This window comes from Ambystoma mexicanum, chromosome 6p (assembly GCF_040938575.1).
Source record: "Ambystoma mexicanum isolate Mex_15411 chromosome 6p, UKY_AmexF1_1, whole genome shotgun sequence".
NCBI classification, from domain to species: Eukaryota; Metazoa; Chordata; class Amphibia; order Caudata; family Ambystomatidae; genus Ambystoma; species Ambystoma mexicanum.
Genome location: NC_090935.1, coordinates 786,339,582 through 786,357,430, shown reverse-complemented (window position 1 = coordinate 786,357,430; position 17,849 = coordinate 786,339,582). Strand labels below are relative to the sequence as shown.

Below are 17,849 nucleotides of genomic sequence, written 5' to 3'. Positions count from 1 at the left end.
CTCACTGCAACTCTCTTGCACTTGTACCCTCCCCTTCTGGCCCCTATTCGCCACTTCAGAATGGTTATCCCCCCTTTTTGCTCACTCCCCTCCCATCTCTACTATCTACAAACACGAATATAGCTTCCATGCCCTGCCAGGAGGGCGGACATGGCCTGTAATGGCCCGCCAGCCAGAGCTAAGGCAGGCCTGAGCAAAGCGAGGGCCTCAGCTCAGGCTGGCGGGCCGTTATAGGCCATGTCCGCCCTCCTGGCAGGGCATGAAAGCCATTCGAACCCCAGGGTTCGTACAGGGAGTGAATGGCTTTCACAATATTTCACCGGGAGTGCCGCGCTGCTAGCGCAGCCGATCTCTAAAAGAGACTAAGTCCCTTTTCCATGTCCATGGCAGCAGCCAGACGGCAGGAGCTCTGGCACCGGAGCGCAATGCTCCGGCCCCACAGATAAGTGGTAGGGATTGGGAGGCAACAGGGAGAAGCTCCTTGCTGCCTGCACGCAATGAAAAAAGGAATGAAAATAAGCACGATGGGTGGGTGGAACAGTGGGCAGGGATTGTGTATTCTTGCCCGCTGTTACAGCCACCTGATTGGTTGAGCGCCCTCCCCCGGGTGCAAATTCACTCTCTTAGCCCTAATTAGCCAAAGCCAAGTCCTTCCTGATCTCCCTTGGACCTCCCCAGAACTCCATAGAACTAGTCTTCACGGATTTCAACCTGACTCTCCACTCAGCCTTGGAACACCATTATCTCTCTACTTAACTCTCCGCTCACATATTGAACTCCATTATCCCTCTTGTACCGTCAACCCTTATACCGCTCCTTTCCCAAGCATGCCTTTAACAAGATATGCACTGCCACCTTTTTAAAAGAATTTTTAAGATTATAACCCTCCTCTTCAACTTTCCCTCAAGAATGCACTCCTCTCCAATACTAGCCTGAATACTGTCAAAACCCCCTACTTCACCAACCTTATTACCGTTCTGCCAAACAACCCCTCCTCCGCACTACAAGCCATTCTGGATTCTCTGCACCTCAAGGGTACTCTTCTTCCTTTTCCGCCAATGCGTTTGCCAATTACTTTTCTTGCAAAATAACAAAACAAATCCAGAGCACCCACCTGTCCCTTCCCCAGACTTCCTTTTTCTCCTGCTACAACCAGTGTCCCACCTCCACTTCCTGCTCCTTACACCAAATTCTCCCTATGAACTGGCACCCACCAGGACTGTTACCCTCTCGTGTGCTCCCATTTCATCTCACCTGCTCCTATCTCTCCTCCCTCTTCAGCTCCTCTCCTTCCCTTGGACTCTTTCCAGCTGGCTTCAAAGTAGCAACTTCCCCCATCTAGCCTAAAGAAGCTTTCAGCTGACCCAGGCCATCCCACCAACTACTGCTGTGTATCTCTCCACCCCCACATATATAGCTGTCTAAACTTTGCACACCACTGGAAGCGGTCACCCATATGATTCCTATTTGACTTTGTAGCCGTGTTTGGAATTGTTGACCACTGCCCTCACCACCTGATACTGACAGAACATGCCATTCAGATAACCACCCAAATGGATTGCCTCCTATCTCTCACATGGCTCCTTTTCTATCTTATGAAACACGGCACCTTTAGCCCCACCTCACTGTTTGTGTCCCTCAAGGCTCTATCCTAGCCTCCCTACTATTCACCCTTTACGCTGCCTCCCTTGGGCACCTCATATCCTCCGTTATATACTTCTGTCACCTCTTTGCCAATGACATGCAACGTTGCTTCTCCTTCACTTAGACCCATGAATTTTCAGCCCACATATCCAACTGTCTAGCTGTGATCTGCAACTAGGTGGCACATTTTTGTTTTATATTGAACTCCTGCAAGAATGAATTAATCTATCTTTCTGCCATAATCCCTCACCAGTCTTGTTCTCACCTGACTTAATGCTCCCTCTACCATACAGCACTTTTTGACTGCGACCTTAACCTTCACCTCTTTATTACGTCCGTCTTGAATGAGGCGAGGATCCACCAAATTGACATTACAGTAATCTACATCCTCTTGAACAAGAACTCAACCAAGTTCAGAATGAAGATTACGGTAATGAGACACCTTGACTACTGTGCCAGCCACATTGTTGGCCTCCATCTCTAGTCTTTCTCTGCACTTGAAAAATTACTCAACTTTGCCACCTGTACCCTTGATATAATCTTCCCTGCTCATCTTTCACATACAAATATTACTTCCATGCTGGTTGCATTTCCATGCATCAGCAGCGCCTCTAAATTCCTACTGCATGTTTTCACATTCCTGTATATATGAAGCAACCTAGCTGAGATGATCTACTACTACACTACAGTCCTCTACCCACCCTCTTCTCTAGCACACTCCTTAATTGCTGTTCCACCAATCACACCGTGCTTCCTCTTGCTTTGGCTCTTTCTCTCTTCTTGTTCCACACAATTGTAACTCCCCTCCTTGCCATGTCAAAAATGCTACTACACTCCACTTCTTCACATTTTCGCTCAAGTACCACCTCCTTAACCTAGCAGCGGCTCCATCTACCTTCTCTCACATTGCATTCTCTCCCCGACCACCTGGCACCTAATTAGCCAGTCCAACCAGACTATGGTGTGTACCATGTCTGCCTTGTCCATGGTTTATGTACCATTTACTCACTTACATCACGTAGATTGCTCAGTATCTATCCCACTTATGTATAGCACCTGGCTAGAGACTGCCCCAATGTCTGCCATTTGATTTTCTAAGCAGTTCAGGGTGAAACAACCGTTACCCTCAATAGCGAATAAATAGAAAAAATACTGAAAGTGGAACACTAGCGGTTAAAGCCCTACTCATCTTGGGCAACAGCTCACAAAAGTTTTAAAAAGCAGGAAATAATGGACCATGAAGAAATACACCCAAAGACAATTGCATTAGGAATCACACATATTCAGGGAGTATGAAATTAATTGGACAGTTAATGTCATGTGTAATCTTGCCTGGTGATCTGCAATGCCACAAGCAAGTAGTTGGCTCTGGGGAGAGGCTAAAGTGTGGCACTCTATAAAGCACTTGCATAATAAGAGCAAGAGGAGCAGTTAATGAGGGGATACAATTGGAGAAGAGGGGCTCACCCTCTGTATTACATAGGCAGCAATAACGAGTGAGATCATAAGGTAATTCCAAGCACAAGATCAATGAATAATGGTTGACATGATGGGTGGTGTGGTAGGGGAGCACAATCAACCTTGGCCAATGCAGAGAACTGGGCACCCTCTTGACAAGATAGAGAACCCCAGTGAAAGACACCATACACAGCTCAGTGAAAGGGGGTGACTCGCACACATGCTAGAGGACTACCCAAAATGGAATCACTGAGTCCAAGATCACAGGGAGCAATTATATCTGAGACTAAGTCGCAGGCTGCAGTTAAGGGAACAGCTGCTGTGATGAATATGATCAGATGAGAGGAAATGTAGAGGCAGTCAGTGAGAGAGACAACTTCCAGAGCAGCAAATAGATCAATGCAGTAGAAGCAACAGAGTAACACCACCACATAAAAACCAGTGCAAGCTCTGTTGTAGAAGGGTGTTATAACGTGATGATTTTTCATTACTGCAGCATCTCTTCACCTCTTCAAGTTTTTGTTTCTTTTCATCAGGGGGAGCAGAACAGGTAAAGTCTGAGGAGAGGGCAGCCACCAGATCCTCTTCACCCAGGGATTGCTATTTATAATACAAGGTAAAAAAGGGTATTAAGCATGGGCAAGATTAGGCAACAGGAATGTTCTTATTATATAATCATGCATGCAGAGCTCACAAAAGTTAGCAATGAGATTAAAGCAAAATCATGTGACAAGGCAGCACTGGATCACAAACACTCTGAACAACAGAAGATCTACTCTTGAAATAATTCCTACTGGTCTCCAAGAAATATGCAAAAATAAAATAATTAAATCTTTCATTGACATATGGTGCCTTATCTAAAACTATACACCTACTATGTAAAGGCCAAAAATTTTCATTTGCTATGGGGACAGTTCAGTGAATCAATACAACTCGCTAGTACATCAACACCCAAAGTTCATTGAAAAAAGGAACTGTTTAGTTGATTTGTTGAGTACGATTTGTGAGGGGTCTGCGCCCGGAAGAGAGGGACCCAAGGGTGAAGCCATCACCCAAGTTATAGGTGAAGTAGAACTTTGTGTTTGTTTGTTGGATACAGTAGGCCTCGAAGCCAAGAGACTTTTTATTGAAAAGAGACTTGGCCATTGAAGAACCTGACAGGTGATATGGAACTGTCAGCTCGTGCTGGGAAAGCTCGAGCGTGTGCTGTGCTCAGGAGATCCACTTTGTCTCATGCTCAAAACATGGGGAAGGGAGACACCTGCAAGTCACATCCTGACTTATTATTTGTGAACACTTCTTTCTTTATTGAAACCCTATCCCACACTCTTTCTGTAATTAGTTGTAAGGATTTGGCAATAGGTTTTTTCTCTTAGTATAGGCTTTTTATTTTGACACAATGCCACTAGGACTGCCTTATTTTCATTTGATGGTCGAAGGTTGCTCCCATCTTAGATTTAGGTTTAGGTTAGGCGTTTTTCCACCCTGCATTAATTATTCAATAAACACCTTTGAACTGTGATCTGTCTTTACTGTTGCCACCCTGAGTTCCTTACAATCCCCAGTCCTTTGTGCGTGGAGTGTGTGGGGCCATTCTAGCGCTGTCTGATGAAGTTGCCTGCAGCTCATTGCCTCCAGCTCACAGAGATCCATGATACCACGCACAATATATTTTCCAGCATTACATTTTACCGAAGGCAGTAGAGCCACTACCTAGGCAAAAATCGGCCAAAGTTTGCTTGCTTTTTAAAGGTCAGGCCTTCAATATCAAAACTGATGCAGGTTACAAGGTGTCCCATGTAGAAAATAACTTTCATCCTGTTTTGGGAAGCCAGAGTTGCAGAGAAGCGTGGTAAACGCAGCTGCTGCATTGAAGTTATTTCAGGTTGCCAGGGGTTTGGGGGCGAAGGGGGTGGGACGCTGATGAGCAGCTGACCAAGATGGCTGCTTAAATGCAGAGCTCCAGATGGCGGCATGAAAATCCTGACCCTACGTTGTCCCAAGACCCTATTTCACACTAAAAACCGGCTGGTTTAACCCCCGGAGCTGCCTGGACTCTCTGGCTGTTCCTGGGACCTGGCGTGTAGCAGTTTCCCAGGGGCCAGGCTGGCTTTCATCTGGGTCCTTTGTCCGGGACTGCTGCAACACTGCTGACTGCGGGGTGCACCCGACCCACACAGCCACTTGATCGAAGGACTGAGTTGCACTGCCTGACCCCCCACCTGGGAGGTGGTGGCTTACAATGAGCCAAGCCTTGTGCTGCATGAGCAGAGCCAGGGGGGCGCTGGCTGCCTGGCCCATCGGCAACATCAGCACCGACTTGATCCAAAACGTGAGGCGCCTTCGCCCGGGCAGGTGGCCCCTGGCTCTTCGGACCCGCCATCACCCGACAGCCTGTGGTGGGGGCCTGCGACATTCATGGTGCGGAACGCGCCACAATCCATAACCCACAGGGACACATTTGCGGGCTTGACACTGGACCTCGATCACTCCAAGGTGAGGATCCCAGGCACCACCTTTCCCCCTTGTGATAGGCCAAGCGGTCATCCTAGGTGCCAGTGACCTGTGCGGCCGGCGCGCAGCAAACTGGTTCTGCATTGGGGGACCCTTAACCTCGGCGAAGGGGCCCGACCACATAACACTGCAGCCAACTCTCAACTGCCCTGGGCTGGCACCCAGCCTGCTAACGTGGCAGCATCTCTTGGCCGCAGCCCAGATTATCAGAGTGGTACATTGCTACCTGTGGCGGATGCAGAGATATTGGGGCTCATTTGGAGGCAGGCCTGCAGAAACCTTCTCCCCTCCACTAAGACGGTGCAAGCCACCCAAGGGATTCATTAGCACATATCCTCAGGCACCTTGAGGCGAAGGAGCGGTGCCAGACACAAAACGAAGGGCATCCACACTGCCACTTCCCTGGAACACCACTGATTTACTGGTGCTGACTCTTCTGGTTTTATACACCCCCTGTGATAGGCCAAGCGGTCGTCGTAGGTGTCAGCGACCTGGGGGGTGGCACGCAACAACCTGGTCCTGCATTGGGGGACCCTTAAACTCAGGGAAGGGGCCAGGCCACATAATACTGCAACCAACCCTCAACTGCCCTGGGCTGGCTTCCTGCGACTTTGGTCACCACATGTAGTGGCACAAAATACCCATAATTGGAGGGGAACCCCACAATCCCTTGAACCAGGACAGCTAACCTGGCAGCATCTCTTGGCCCCAGATTAACAGGCTGACCGTTCTGGGCACAACCCAGAGTTGTACATTGCTACCTGCAGCTGGATGCAGAGCTATTAGGGCCCATTTGGAGACAGGCCTGCAGAAACGTTCTCCCCTCCACTAAGACGGTGCAAGCCACCCTAGGGATTCATTAGCACATATCCTCATGTACCTTGAGGCGAAGGAGCGGTGCCAGACACTAAACGAGGGGCATCCACACTACCCTGGAACACTGATTCACTGGAGCTGCTGACTCTTCTGGTCTTATACACCCTTGAAATTACTGCAGAGGTCCGTCTCCGCCTCTGGGAGCCCCAGACGCTGCCTGCCCCAATTTATACTCCAGAAGGCCTTATAATCTGAGGCAACCGGGACAGAGAGCATCCAGATAACCTGGTCCCGGGATTATTCGCACACTAGCACTCCTGCTCTGTGACAGCATTTACTCACCTAGTCAAGACTAAAGGGCAGGAAGGGGGACAAAAACAGGAGCTACAGACAAATTTGCCAAGGCGACCGCCCAGGGCGAACTGGAACCTGCAGCCCCCTCCCAGGCCGCTAATGAAAAGTTGCCAGACCCTGCGGACCCAGACCTCAAGCAAATGATGGAAGCTATGACCAGGATATTCACCGCTGTCCACGAAAAACCTGACCACATCACAGCTAATGTTTCATCAATCCACTCACAATTGGTGAAAGAGGTCCAGCAGATAAATGAAGCGGAAAAGCGGATCGGAACCACAGAGGATAATGTGCATAACCTGCAAACCACAGTGGCCTCACTAACCACAGATGTCAAGCAGATCAAGAATAAATGCGAGGACCTGGAATCCAGGTCGCAGAGAAATAACATTTGTATTGTGCGAGTACCCGGGAAAGCACTAGCGGGGTGGAATGGAAACCACGGTTCAACAACTGCTTCGGGAACTACTGGACAACCCTCAACTCTCGCCCTTCTTTGCAATCGAATGGGCCCACCAGGCTTTGGCCCCATGCCCGAAACCGGGAGACTTTCCCAGGCCTCTTATTGTTAAGCTCCTAAGTTACTTGAGACAGAGACCACATATTAAAACTAGCTAGGGAAATAAAGAACTGCAAATGGGATCCCACATCATTTGAATTTTCCCAGACTTCTCGGTAGCTGTTCAACAAGAGAGACGCCACTTCAACGGGATCAAGAAACTACTGCAGGAACAAAATATCCAATACGCCATGCTTTTCTCGGCACATCTACGGTTCCAGTTCCAGGGGAAACTATTTTTTCAGTGTTCCGGAGGAAGCGCTAAAATTCATTGAATCTCAAATCCTGTTGGACACTCCAGGCGAGCACCCGCCTGAAATTCACCCACCGGACTGAACTCTTGCGCAAACTTACATACCACTGCTCTAACATGGTTTGCTTGAAGTGTCCTAACCTACCTGACGTAGGGTAATATATAGTTATGGTAACAAGTTTTGTGTGCCGCCAAGGTGGCAGCTGTCCCCCAAGCGATTGCTCTGTTCTGGTCCACATGGTTGCCCGTTGTTATCTACGGGCCGGTTGGGGTTTTTGGGTTGCTTAAGGGAGAGATATGGGCGAACACTACACTGCGAGTTGGGGAAGAGCAGTGTGGTGGGGGTGGCAGTCAGAGGGAGGGGGGAGGGGAAGGGAGGTATATTCAAAGTTATGTTGGTGGAAACATTTGAAAAACCCATGGCGGGTGGCATACACCCGATACACTAAACAACTGAGGGGAGAGGGGTGGGACTAGGCGATGGCGGCCCAAGGAGAAGCTGTCCGGTCTGCAGTATGATGATTAAGTTAATGAGCTGCAACATCAGGGGTTTGGGGAACTACTTGAAAACAAGGAAGATGAACAGGTTACTCTCTTACCTGGTAACGTTCTTTCGATGGGATGGTCCGACGACGTATTACAGATCTATGACAATAATCACCACAGCTGTGCTGCTTCAGAAAATCTTTTGACGTCTGCGTCCTGCGTCGATGACGTTGATACGCCGTCCTCGAGGACCTCCTCCGACGGCCGATGTCACCAGATGTTATAAGTAGGACGCACGACGCCCGTAGCCTCAGTTGTAGTTTTTTCCCAGAATGTGTGGCACCAATCTTCTGCGAGTATGAACACAGAAAGCCTTGCGGAAACGTAAGCTGCAATCGCATAAGAAATTCTGTAGCGGGGTATGCAGGGAATACATCGTCGGACCATCCCATCGAAAGAACGTTACCAGGTAAGAGAGTAACTTGTTCTTCGAGGGGATTGGGTCCTCCGACGTATTCCATATCTATGACAGACTCCCAAAGCAGTACCAACGTAAGAAGGAGGGAAAAGAATTTAGAGTATACAAATTTAGAATGCCCAATCAAATTGCAGAGTAAAGGACCGCCTTGCCAAAGGCCAGATCCTGCCCCCGGATAGAATCGAGGGACTAGTGACGTACAAAAGTATGGACTGAAGCCCAGGTGGCTGCATCACAGATGTTACGAATGGGAACACCCCTCTGCAGGGCAGTAAAGGCAGTAGAGGGAGCCATACCCCTGGTAGAATGGGCCCGTAAGCCTACCAGAGGGTCCTTAACCGCCAAGCGGTAACATTCGGAAATTGCCAAGATGATCCATCGAGACAAAGTCTGCTTGGTAACAGCTTGTCCCAAACGCCTTCCAGCGTAACCAATAAAGAGTTGATCGTCCACTCTGACCCGGGACATGCAGGAAATGTAGAAGCTTAAAGCTCTCCTAGGATCCAGCCTATGGAGCCTCTCCTCTTCCTTACCCGTATGTGGAGGAGGATAAAATGCCTTAAATGAATGGCTTAAATGAAATTCCGACACCACCTTCGGAAGAAAGGAAGGACGAACTCTAAGGACAACCCTGTCCTTATGATACACAGTGAAGGGTGGCTTAACTGAAAGTGCCTGTAACTCACTCACTCTGCGAGTGGAAGTGACCGCAACTAAAAACAGAGTTTTAAGTGTCAACAGTCTCAAAGGACAAGAATGCAAAGGCTCAAAGGGAGCACCCATTAGAAACTTGAGAACAAGGTTCAGATCCCAACCTGGCACCTGGAAAGGTGACGGAGGGAACACATTAGTAAGCCCTTTCAGAAACTGAGAAATCAAAGGGATTTAAAAATAAGAACACTCCTCAGACGAGTGCTTAAATATAGACAGCGTCGCCAGGTAACCTTTAATGGTACCCACTTTGTAGGCCCTTGTGGGCCACAGAAAGCAAAAAAGACAGAACGACAGGAATGTCACATGAAAAAGGATCCACATTCTGAACCCTGCACCAGTCGCAGAACTTCCTCCAACGGCAACGGTACAGGGACTTAGTTGCCGGCCGTCTGGCTGAAAGCAGCACCTCCATCACGTCTTCACAGAGGTCCCAATCCTTATACCTCAACCTTTCAGAAGCCAAGCGTGAAGGTTGAGGGATCTGACCTCTGGATGGAGAACCTGACCCCCCTCCCGTGAGAGCAGATCGTCTCGGTAGTGAAGACGACGTGTAGGGCAGATGGACAAGTCCAGAAGGTCCGGGTACCACGTCCTCCAAGCCCATACCGGAGCAATGAGGATCATCCGGGAACCGAACCTCCGTAACCTCCTCAGCACTTGCGGAATGACGGGGACTGGAGGAAACGCGTACAGCAGCGGGAGGACCCTAAGGCTCCGTTTGAAGGAAATTCCCGCGAGCAGATCCTTTCGCACTTCCGGTTGACACTGGAGGCGAAGAGATCAACTTGAGGGGTCCCCCAAAGGGCAAAGATCTCCAGGAGAATCTCCTGTGCCAGCTCCCACTCGTGAGAGATCGTGCTCTGCCTGCTCAGAGCGTCCACCGTCTTGTTTTCGTCTCCGGCCAGATGAACTGCCAAAGTTGAAATTTCCTGCTGGATGGCCCAGAACCAGAGCTGCATCGCCTCCCTGCCCAGAGGAAGTGACCCTGCCCCCCCCCTTTTTGTTGAGATAGTGCATGGCCACAGTGTTGTCCGTCAGAATCAGGACATTCTTTCCTCGCACAGTCGGCAGAAAAGCCTTCAGGGCAAACCTGACGGCCATCAGCTCCAACAGATTGATATGGAGTCTGGACTCCGACGGAGACCAACGACCGCGGACTGTCAACTCGTTGGCATGAGCTCCCCATCCCGTGAGGGATGCGTCCGTCACGATCGTCACCTCCGGCCAGGGTAGCCAAAAAGGAGCCCCCTTTCATCAGATTGCCTTCGATGGCCCACCACAGAAGGTCCTGGGCAACCGAGGATGGCACCCGAACAGGGTCCAACATCCTGCCGGAGGACTGAGACCACTGGAGCTTGAGTGCCCATTGCAAAGATCTCATCCGCAAACTGGCCTCTGGCACCAGAAGAATGCAGGATGCCATGAGGCCGAGCAATCTCAAGAACTCGAATGCAGGGAGACTCTGGGCATGTTGGAACTTGTGCACCATCTGCTGAATGTGATGAGCCCTCACCTGGGGAGGAAAACACTGCCCCAGGGACGTGTCGAGCACTGCTCCGATGTACTGGAGCCGCTGAGTTGGCGTCAAGTGGGACTTCTTTCAGTTGAGGGAGAAGCCCAGCCTGTGAAGGGAGTGGCAGGTGACGGACAGATGATCCAGGACTTGCTCGGGAGAGCGCGCCCTGATCAACTAATCGTCCAGGTAGGGGTAGACGTGAATACCCCCTTTCCTGAGATACACTGCCACCACCACCATGAGCTTGGTGAAAACCCTCGGGCGGAGGTCAATCCGAACGGCAGGACCCGAAACTGAAAATGCGAGTCGCCAACCGCGAACCTCAGATACTTCTTGTGCTTGGGATGGATCAGCACATGAAAATAAGCATCCTTGAGGTCGAGAGACACCAACCAGTCCTGAAGTTGAAGGGCCTGGAGGACTTGAGAGAGAGTAACCATCTTGAACTTGTCCTTCCTGAGGAGTTTGTTCAAACCGCGCAAGTCCATGATGGGTCTCAATCCCCCGTCTTTCTTCCAAATTAAAAAATAAGGGGAATACCATCCCTTGTTCCTCTCTGCTACAGGCACCAGTTCTATGGTGCCTTTCTCCAGCAGGGATTGAATTTCCTGCGCAAGGAGCGGATCGGACTCTTCAAAGAGAGATTCCCTGGTGGATTGTCGTGAGGCCTCTGCCGGAAAGGAAGACAGTAGCCGTGGGCTATGATCTCCAGAACCCACACATCTGAAGTAATGGCACGCCATTCTACAAGATGCTGCGCCAGCCTTCCCCCAACTGGCGAAGCATGGGCCTCATGACTGAGCAGAAGTGGCTGCTGCGTTGCCTGAGGGCAAAGAGGCAACTGCTTGCGCGGCCATGGCACCTCGCGTACCTTGTTTTTCACCTCTGGCACTCCTACGGTTGCCCCTTTGACTTGCAGCTCCTCTCGCTTTACTAAAGGATGAGTAACAACGAAAGGAACCTCCCCTCCACTGCTGTCCCCAAGGACGAAAAGGCAGAGGTTGGCGGACTGCAGCGCCCAACGACTTTGCTGCAGCTTTGGAGGTCTGCAACCTCTCAAGGCTCTCGTCAGCCTTGCTGCCAAAAAGATGTTCACCATCAAAGGGCATGCTGAGGAGCCTGGCTTGCACATCAGGAGCAAACCCTGACTTCCTCAACCACGCAAACCTGCGCATCACGGTGCTCGCCGCCATGGACCGGCTGACACAGTCTGCCATGTCCAAACACGACTGAAAGGACTCACACATGGCATCCTTGCCATCCTGAATAATAGCAAGAAAACCATCCCGTTCGCCCCCTTCGGGAATATGTTCAGCCGCTAATGAAATACAGTTCCACAGAGTGTGCGTGAAACGTGACAAGGCACATACAGAGTTGGCCGCCTGAAGAGCCATACCCCTTGAAGAAAACACTTTCTTCACCCAGCCATCAAAACGCTTGTCGTCCCTATCAGGAGGGATGGTAGGATACGACGCCTGCATTGCTGGGGCCGTAGCCGCCTGCACCACCAAACTCTCCGGAGTGGGGTGCGTGGTCAAGTAGCAGGGGTCACTACTGGCTGGGCGGTATTTTTGCGGCAAAGACTTGCCCACTTCCGGGAGACTCTCCGGAGCAATCCAAGCCGCTGCCACCCTTCTTTGCAGAGCCATATGGAATGGCAGTACCGGGTCAGTGGGTGGACCTTGGTCGAGGATATCCGTTAGGTCATCCTGCACAAAATCAACAGGGGGCGCGACCACCCTAAGTAGTCCGTGACCCCACGATATAAGGCGCCGGTACGATGACTCGGCATGGGTGCCAGGCTCAGGCCTACAGAACTCCACCTCCGGAGAGGTGTCCAGACCACTGGCGTCATGCAGTGACTGACGCAAGTCCTCAATCTGGCTATGACCAGAAAGAATCTCATCTGATACCGTGTCCAGAACCAACCCATCTTCAGAACCCTCTTCCACCTCAGAAATATACTCCATAGGCTTGAAAGGGGGCAAAGAATATGGGAGAAAGACATGTTTTGCCTTGGCCAGAGCCTTTCTAGGGGGTTCCCCCGTGCCACGGGGTACCTCCGCCACCACTGCCTCGAAAGGCGTCGAGGGAGAATTCTCTTATAAGGCTAATTTCCCAAACCTAGTGAGCCCCCCAGCAGCTTTGCTGGATTTTTGGGGTTTGTTTTTTTCTCCTGCTAAGAGTGAGACTCTTTTCCTCCCACTCTTAGGCATGATTTGAGGCATGTCTTTCACTCTTTGTGTGCTTATGGGCTATGGGGTTTTCATTTTACTCCATAGGGTATCATCTATTTTTTATGTGTGTGTTACACAGCACCCTCAGTGCAGTAACACAGGGTGTCATAGGGACCCCCAAACATGGACTCCATACCCTGGGACTGACCACTGTCTCCCAGGGCATGTAAAGTCACCATTGACTTTACTAGTCCTAAATTGTGAACAGAACCAGAAGAAACCATCATATTGTGGAAGTACTGGGAGGGGTTAATTATATGGCCCCTGGGTCTGTTTTCAAGGGGGCTCTGTCCAGTCCACCCTTGTCGAGTTTCTGGCTGGTGGCAGTGGTTACCACGCAAAATATTCCACCAGAATATTCTCTATGGGATTTTCCCATTGATTTTAAACGCACCCCTTTTTGGTGCAATGTTTGATAACACATTTTATTGTTTTTCATCTTAACAACATTAAACATACATTCTTCATATGAACATTCCACCTATATAACCAATAAAACAATTCTTGGTTAGGTGATAGAAGAATAAAGGAGAAAATAAAAAAGAAAGAAAGGGAAGAAAAGGGTCTTGCAATGTTCATTGTTTCTCACGCTATGTGCCAGATTGGATTACTTTTGTACTACTTTTGTACACTGTGCCTTATCGTCCTTTATTCATGTTGGTATAGTCGTTCACTGGGCCTCCTCCCATTTATTCCATACCTTGTCCGCCTTCCTCGGGCACCCCCTGGCTGTATATACCCTTCGTTCCATTGCAATGCAAATGTTGACGTCCCTCACCCATTGTTCATACTGCAGTGTTATTTCCGATCCCCACAATTGTGCAATGTTCCTTTTGATTATTGCTGATGTCGTCGATAGGAGCAACCTCTTGTATTTAGACATTTCTCCCTCCTCCTCCACCCCAAGCAGGAATAGCTTCGGATCTCTGTGTATTGTTCTCCCCAGTACCCGCGAGAGTTCATCGCAACATTTTTGCCAGTACTGTTGTATATGGTTACAGTCCCACAGTATGTGGAAGAAGGTGCCCTCTTCCCTCTTGCACCGTAGACAGTGTGGGTCAGTTGTTTTCCCCCAGCGATATAGCACCAGCCTTGGGTAGTAGATCCTATGTAGTATTTTGAGCTGGATTAGTCTGAGTCTGGCCGAAATGGCCACCTCCCGAGGGAACATGAGAGCCCCCACCCAGTCTTCCGGTTGTATATGCCCTATATCCCTTTCCCATTTGTTTTTTAGGCTGGTTAGTTCGGTGGTGGCAAAGGAAGTAATTACATTGTACATGGTGGACGTTACTTTATTCTTGATGTTTGCCTCAACTATGTTCCTTTCTAGGGGAGTGCTTTCAGCCATGTCTTCTACTGCTGGGAGGTGTGCTTGCAGGGCATGCCGCATCTGCGCATATTGGAACCGTTCAGTGCCTGGGAGGTGAAATCTGGATTCAAGGGTTTCAAAGGATACCAGTCTACCACACTCCACAATATCGCCCACTGTGTTGATATCATGTTGTGACCATGTGCGCCACCTCAGAAGCTTATTCACCTCAGGTAGATTCCTGTTGTTCCACAGTGGTTGTAGTGGGGTGATTTTCCCTTCCCATCCCAGGAACCTGTGTGTGTCTTTCCAAACTCGGGCAATGTGTGAGTGCATAGACTGTGGGGTTGGATTACCTATTGCTCTGTAAAGGAGTTCAGTTCGGGGTCTGTCGCGTCCTCCGATGCTCCCCAGTCTATTGTGTGGCAACGTGGTGTCCCCGTGCAGTAAGTCATTGACCACTGCCATTTGGCTGGCCCAGTAGTAGGACTGGAGGCGGGGGAGCCCTATTCCTCCCTCCCATATGGAGCGCTGCAGGGTGCTCAGTGCAATGCGTGGATGCCCATTGTTCCAGAGGAGTTTCCTTAGTGCGCTGTCTATCTTTTTGAATTCTTTCGCTGGGATGTGTAATGGGGCGTTTTGTAGTATGTATAAAAAACGTGGGAGAGCCATCATTTTGAATAATGCTGCCCTTCCTAGTAGGGTCAACGGGAGAGAGACCCAGTGTCTGGTATCTTCTGTGAATCTGGTTGTTATCGGGTGGAGATTGTTGGTCACATATTTGCTTAAGTCGTTAGTTATCTGAATGCCGAGGTATTTAAACTGCTCAGTTTCCAAGCGAAAGGGACAATTGGCTGGTAGTATAGAGGTTGTGGTGCCTATTGGGAACAGAGTTGATTTGGACCAGTTTACTCGCAGCCCGCTGAAAGCACCATAGCCCTCTAGTATGTCTACAATCACAGGGCAGGCGTGGTTTGGGTCTTTTAAGTAAAGAAGCAGGTCGTCCGCGTACAGGGAGACTCTATCCTCTCGTCCGTCTTCCCATTGAATACCGGGCCAGGCCGGTGACGTTCTCAATGCCTCTGCTAGCGGTTCTATGGCCAGGGCGAATATCGTGGCGGACAGTGGGCACCCCTGTCTGATTCCCTTCCCAAGATTAAAAGTATGCGACGGCCACCCATTCACCCTCATTTGTGCCTCAGGGGATTTGTATAGGAGTTGTACCCAGCTCAGGAACTGGGGGCCAAACCCCATCCTGCGCATTATTTCCCAGATTGCCTCCCAATACACAGAGTCGAAGGCCTTTTCAAAGTCAATCGCAAGTACGGCCAGGGGACCTCGGGTGGTGGGCGCTTCCTCTATTACTGTATGTAGCCTGTGAATGTTCATGCGGGTGGACAGTTTAGGCATAAAACCGCACTGGTCCGAGTGGATTAATGTCGTGATGACCCGTTGCAAGCGGTTTGCTAGCACTTTTGCTAATATTTTGGTCTCGCTATTTATGAGTGAAATTGGTCGATATGAGCTACAGAGGTCCAGCGGTTTGTCAGCTTTGGGGATCACAATTATTGTGGCCTTCCGGAGGTCTGCCGGTAGGCATCCTCGCTCTTTGGATTGTAGGAACATTCGTAGAAGGTGGGGGGCAATTTCGTTCGTACCCAATTTACGCCACATCTCAATCGGGAAGCCGTTTGGCCCTGGTGTTTTCCCTGTCTGGAGTTCCGACATGGCCGCTATCAATTCCTCCTCTGTAATATCTCTCTCAAGTGCCACGTTCTGTAAATGTTTTTGGGCAAGTATTAATGCTCGATTTGTTGCCGGTTGGTCTGCCGCCAAGTGGTTTAGCTCAGCCTGTGTCACTTGGTCTTCGGCTTCTCTTAATTTCTGTTGATGTTTCTTTTTATGTGCAGCAGACCATGACAGAATCTCGCCTCTCAGCACCGGTTTGAGCGCCTCCCAAGGGTCTCGGGATCGTCCACCGATCCCGTGTTTAACTCGAAGTATGTTTTAGTCGCTTCTTGTATTTGTTCCAGAAAGTCTGGGAGGCCTAAGTAGTAGTTATTTAAGCGCCAGGAGGGAGGCGGACGTGGTCTAGTCATGTTAAGCTCGATTAGCAAGGGGGAGTGATCTGATATGCCACGCGGCAGTAGAGTTGCCATTGCGGCCCTGTGGGTCTCTGGCCCCGGCAGAAATAAGTAATCTAGTCGTGATAAGGAGGCGTGTACCCCTGAATGGAAGGAGTATTCTCTCTTGCCGGGGTGCAGGTCACGCCACACGTCTCGCAGCCCCATCGCCGCGGTGAACGCTGCTAACTTGGTTCGCGCAGTGGGGTTTCTACCTCTTAAGTGTGAGCGGTCCATCCCCACCTCCATGACTTCGTTGAAGTCGCCCCCAATTATCATTAGGTCTGAGTTATCTCCCAATATCAGAGGTGTAATATCCTGTAGCAATGTGGTAATCAGTGCTGGTGGCGAGTAGATCCCGAGCAGGGCTATCGTCTGGTTCCATAGTGTTCCCGAAATGAATGTATACCTGCCACTAGTGTCTTGGATCACCCGTGTCATGGTCAGGGGCAGGCGTTTGTGTATTAATATAAGTACCCCACGAGAGCCTGTGGTGAACCCAGCGTGTATTGCAGCTCTGTAGTCCGTGCGTTTGAACAAATTACATGTAGTACCTGCTAAGTGGGTCTCAGTTAGGAAGGCTACATCAGGTGTGTACCGATTTAGGAGCTGTGTGATGAGTCGCCTTTTGATCCCACCTCCCATCCCGTTAACATTCCAGGTTAGGAGTCGTAGGGCTCTGCCATCTACGTTAGTGGAGGCCATTTAGCGAGGAGTAAGGGTTAGACACTGGTTCATAGCACCGTGTACACGTGTCATTTGCTGGTGGTGTTGTGGCAAAGCGTTCTGGATGTGGACCCTGGACCCCTTTCTTAACAGTACTAACGTTTAACAAACTACCCATCCCCCACCCTATACTCCTTTCAACTCGAAGCATCTGTCGCCCGAACATTCAACTGTAAACCTCAGCTAACCGCAGCTGAGTGAGCTTGCTAACAAATAAACTGCTCGGACCTGTGTCCCTGTGCGTAAGTTCCAGACATGTCGCGGTGTGATGTCGCACAGTGACATCCCAGGGGATGGGGGGGGCTTCCGTCTGGGCTGGCCGCTTAGCTGTATGTTTCTACGTGGCTGTTTTGTACCCATATTCAGCATTGAGTTGATATACAGTACCTTAAACCCCATATAGTAGGGTCACAAGTGTTCCTTCTCTCATACATTTCAGGAGTCGATGCTCTCATTCCTGCGGCTATAGTGCGAGTCCCAGTGCAGGTGGCCGTTGGTCTGGCGGTTCTGGACCTGGTCGAGCACGGAATGGTCTGTCTCTGTTTCTGTTGCCCCTTGTCACCGTCCAATCTCCCTCGATGTGTTGTTCCGCCCATTTCCACGCTTCTTTGGAGTCGGTGAAGTGGACCGTCGTACGTCCGTGGTAAATTTTGAGTTGGGCA

General features: G+C 50.0%; 1 protein-coding gene across 13 annotated transcripts in view; it reads right to left on the bottom strand.

Moving 5' to 3' along the window:
• The window catches only part of CAST (calpastatin), a 757,786-nt gene that overhangs the window by 241,578 nt on the left and 498,359 nt on the right, over window positions 1–17,849 (bottom strand). For all 13 annotated transcript variants that reach the window (XM_069627659.1, XM_069627661.1, XM_069627656.1 and 10 more), the window contains one exon: window positions 3,610–3,702. In XM_069627659.1, coding sequence (XP_069483760.1) covers window positions 3,610–3,702 — 93 coding nt within the window. The remainder of the gene's footprint in view (window positions 1–3,609; window positions 3,703–17,849) is intronic.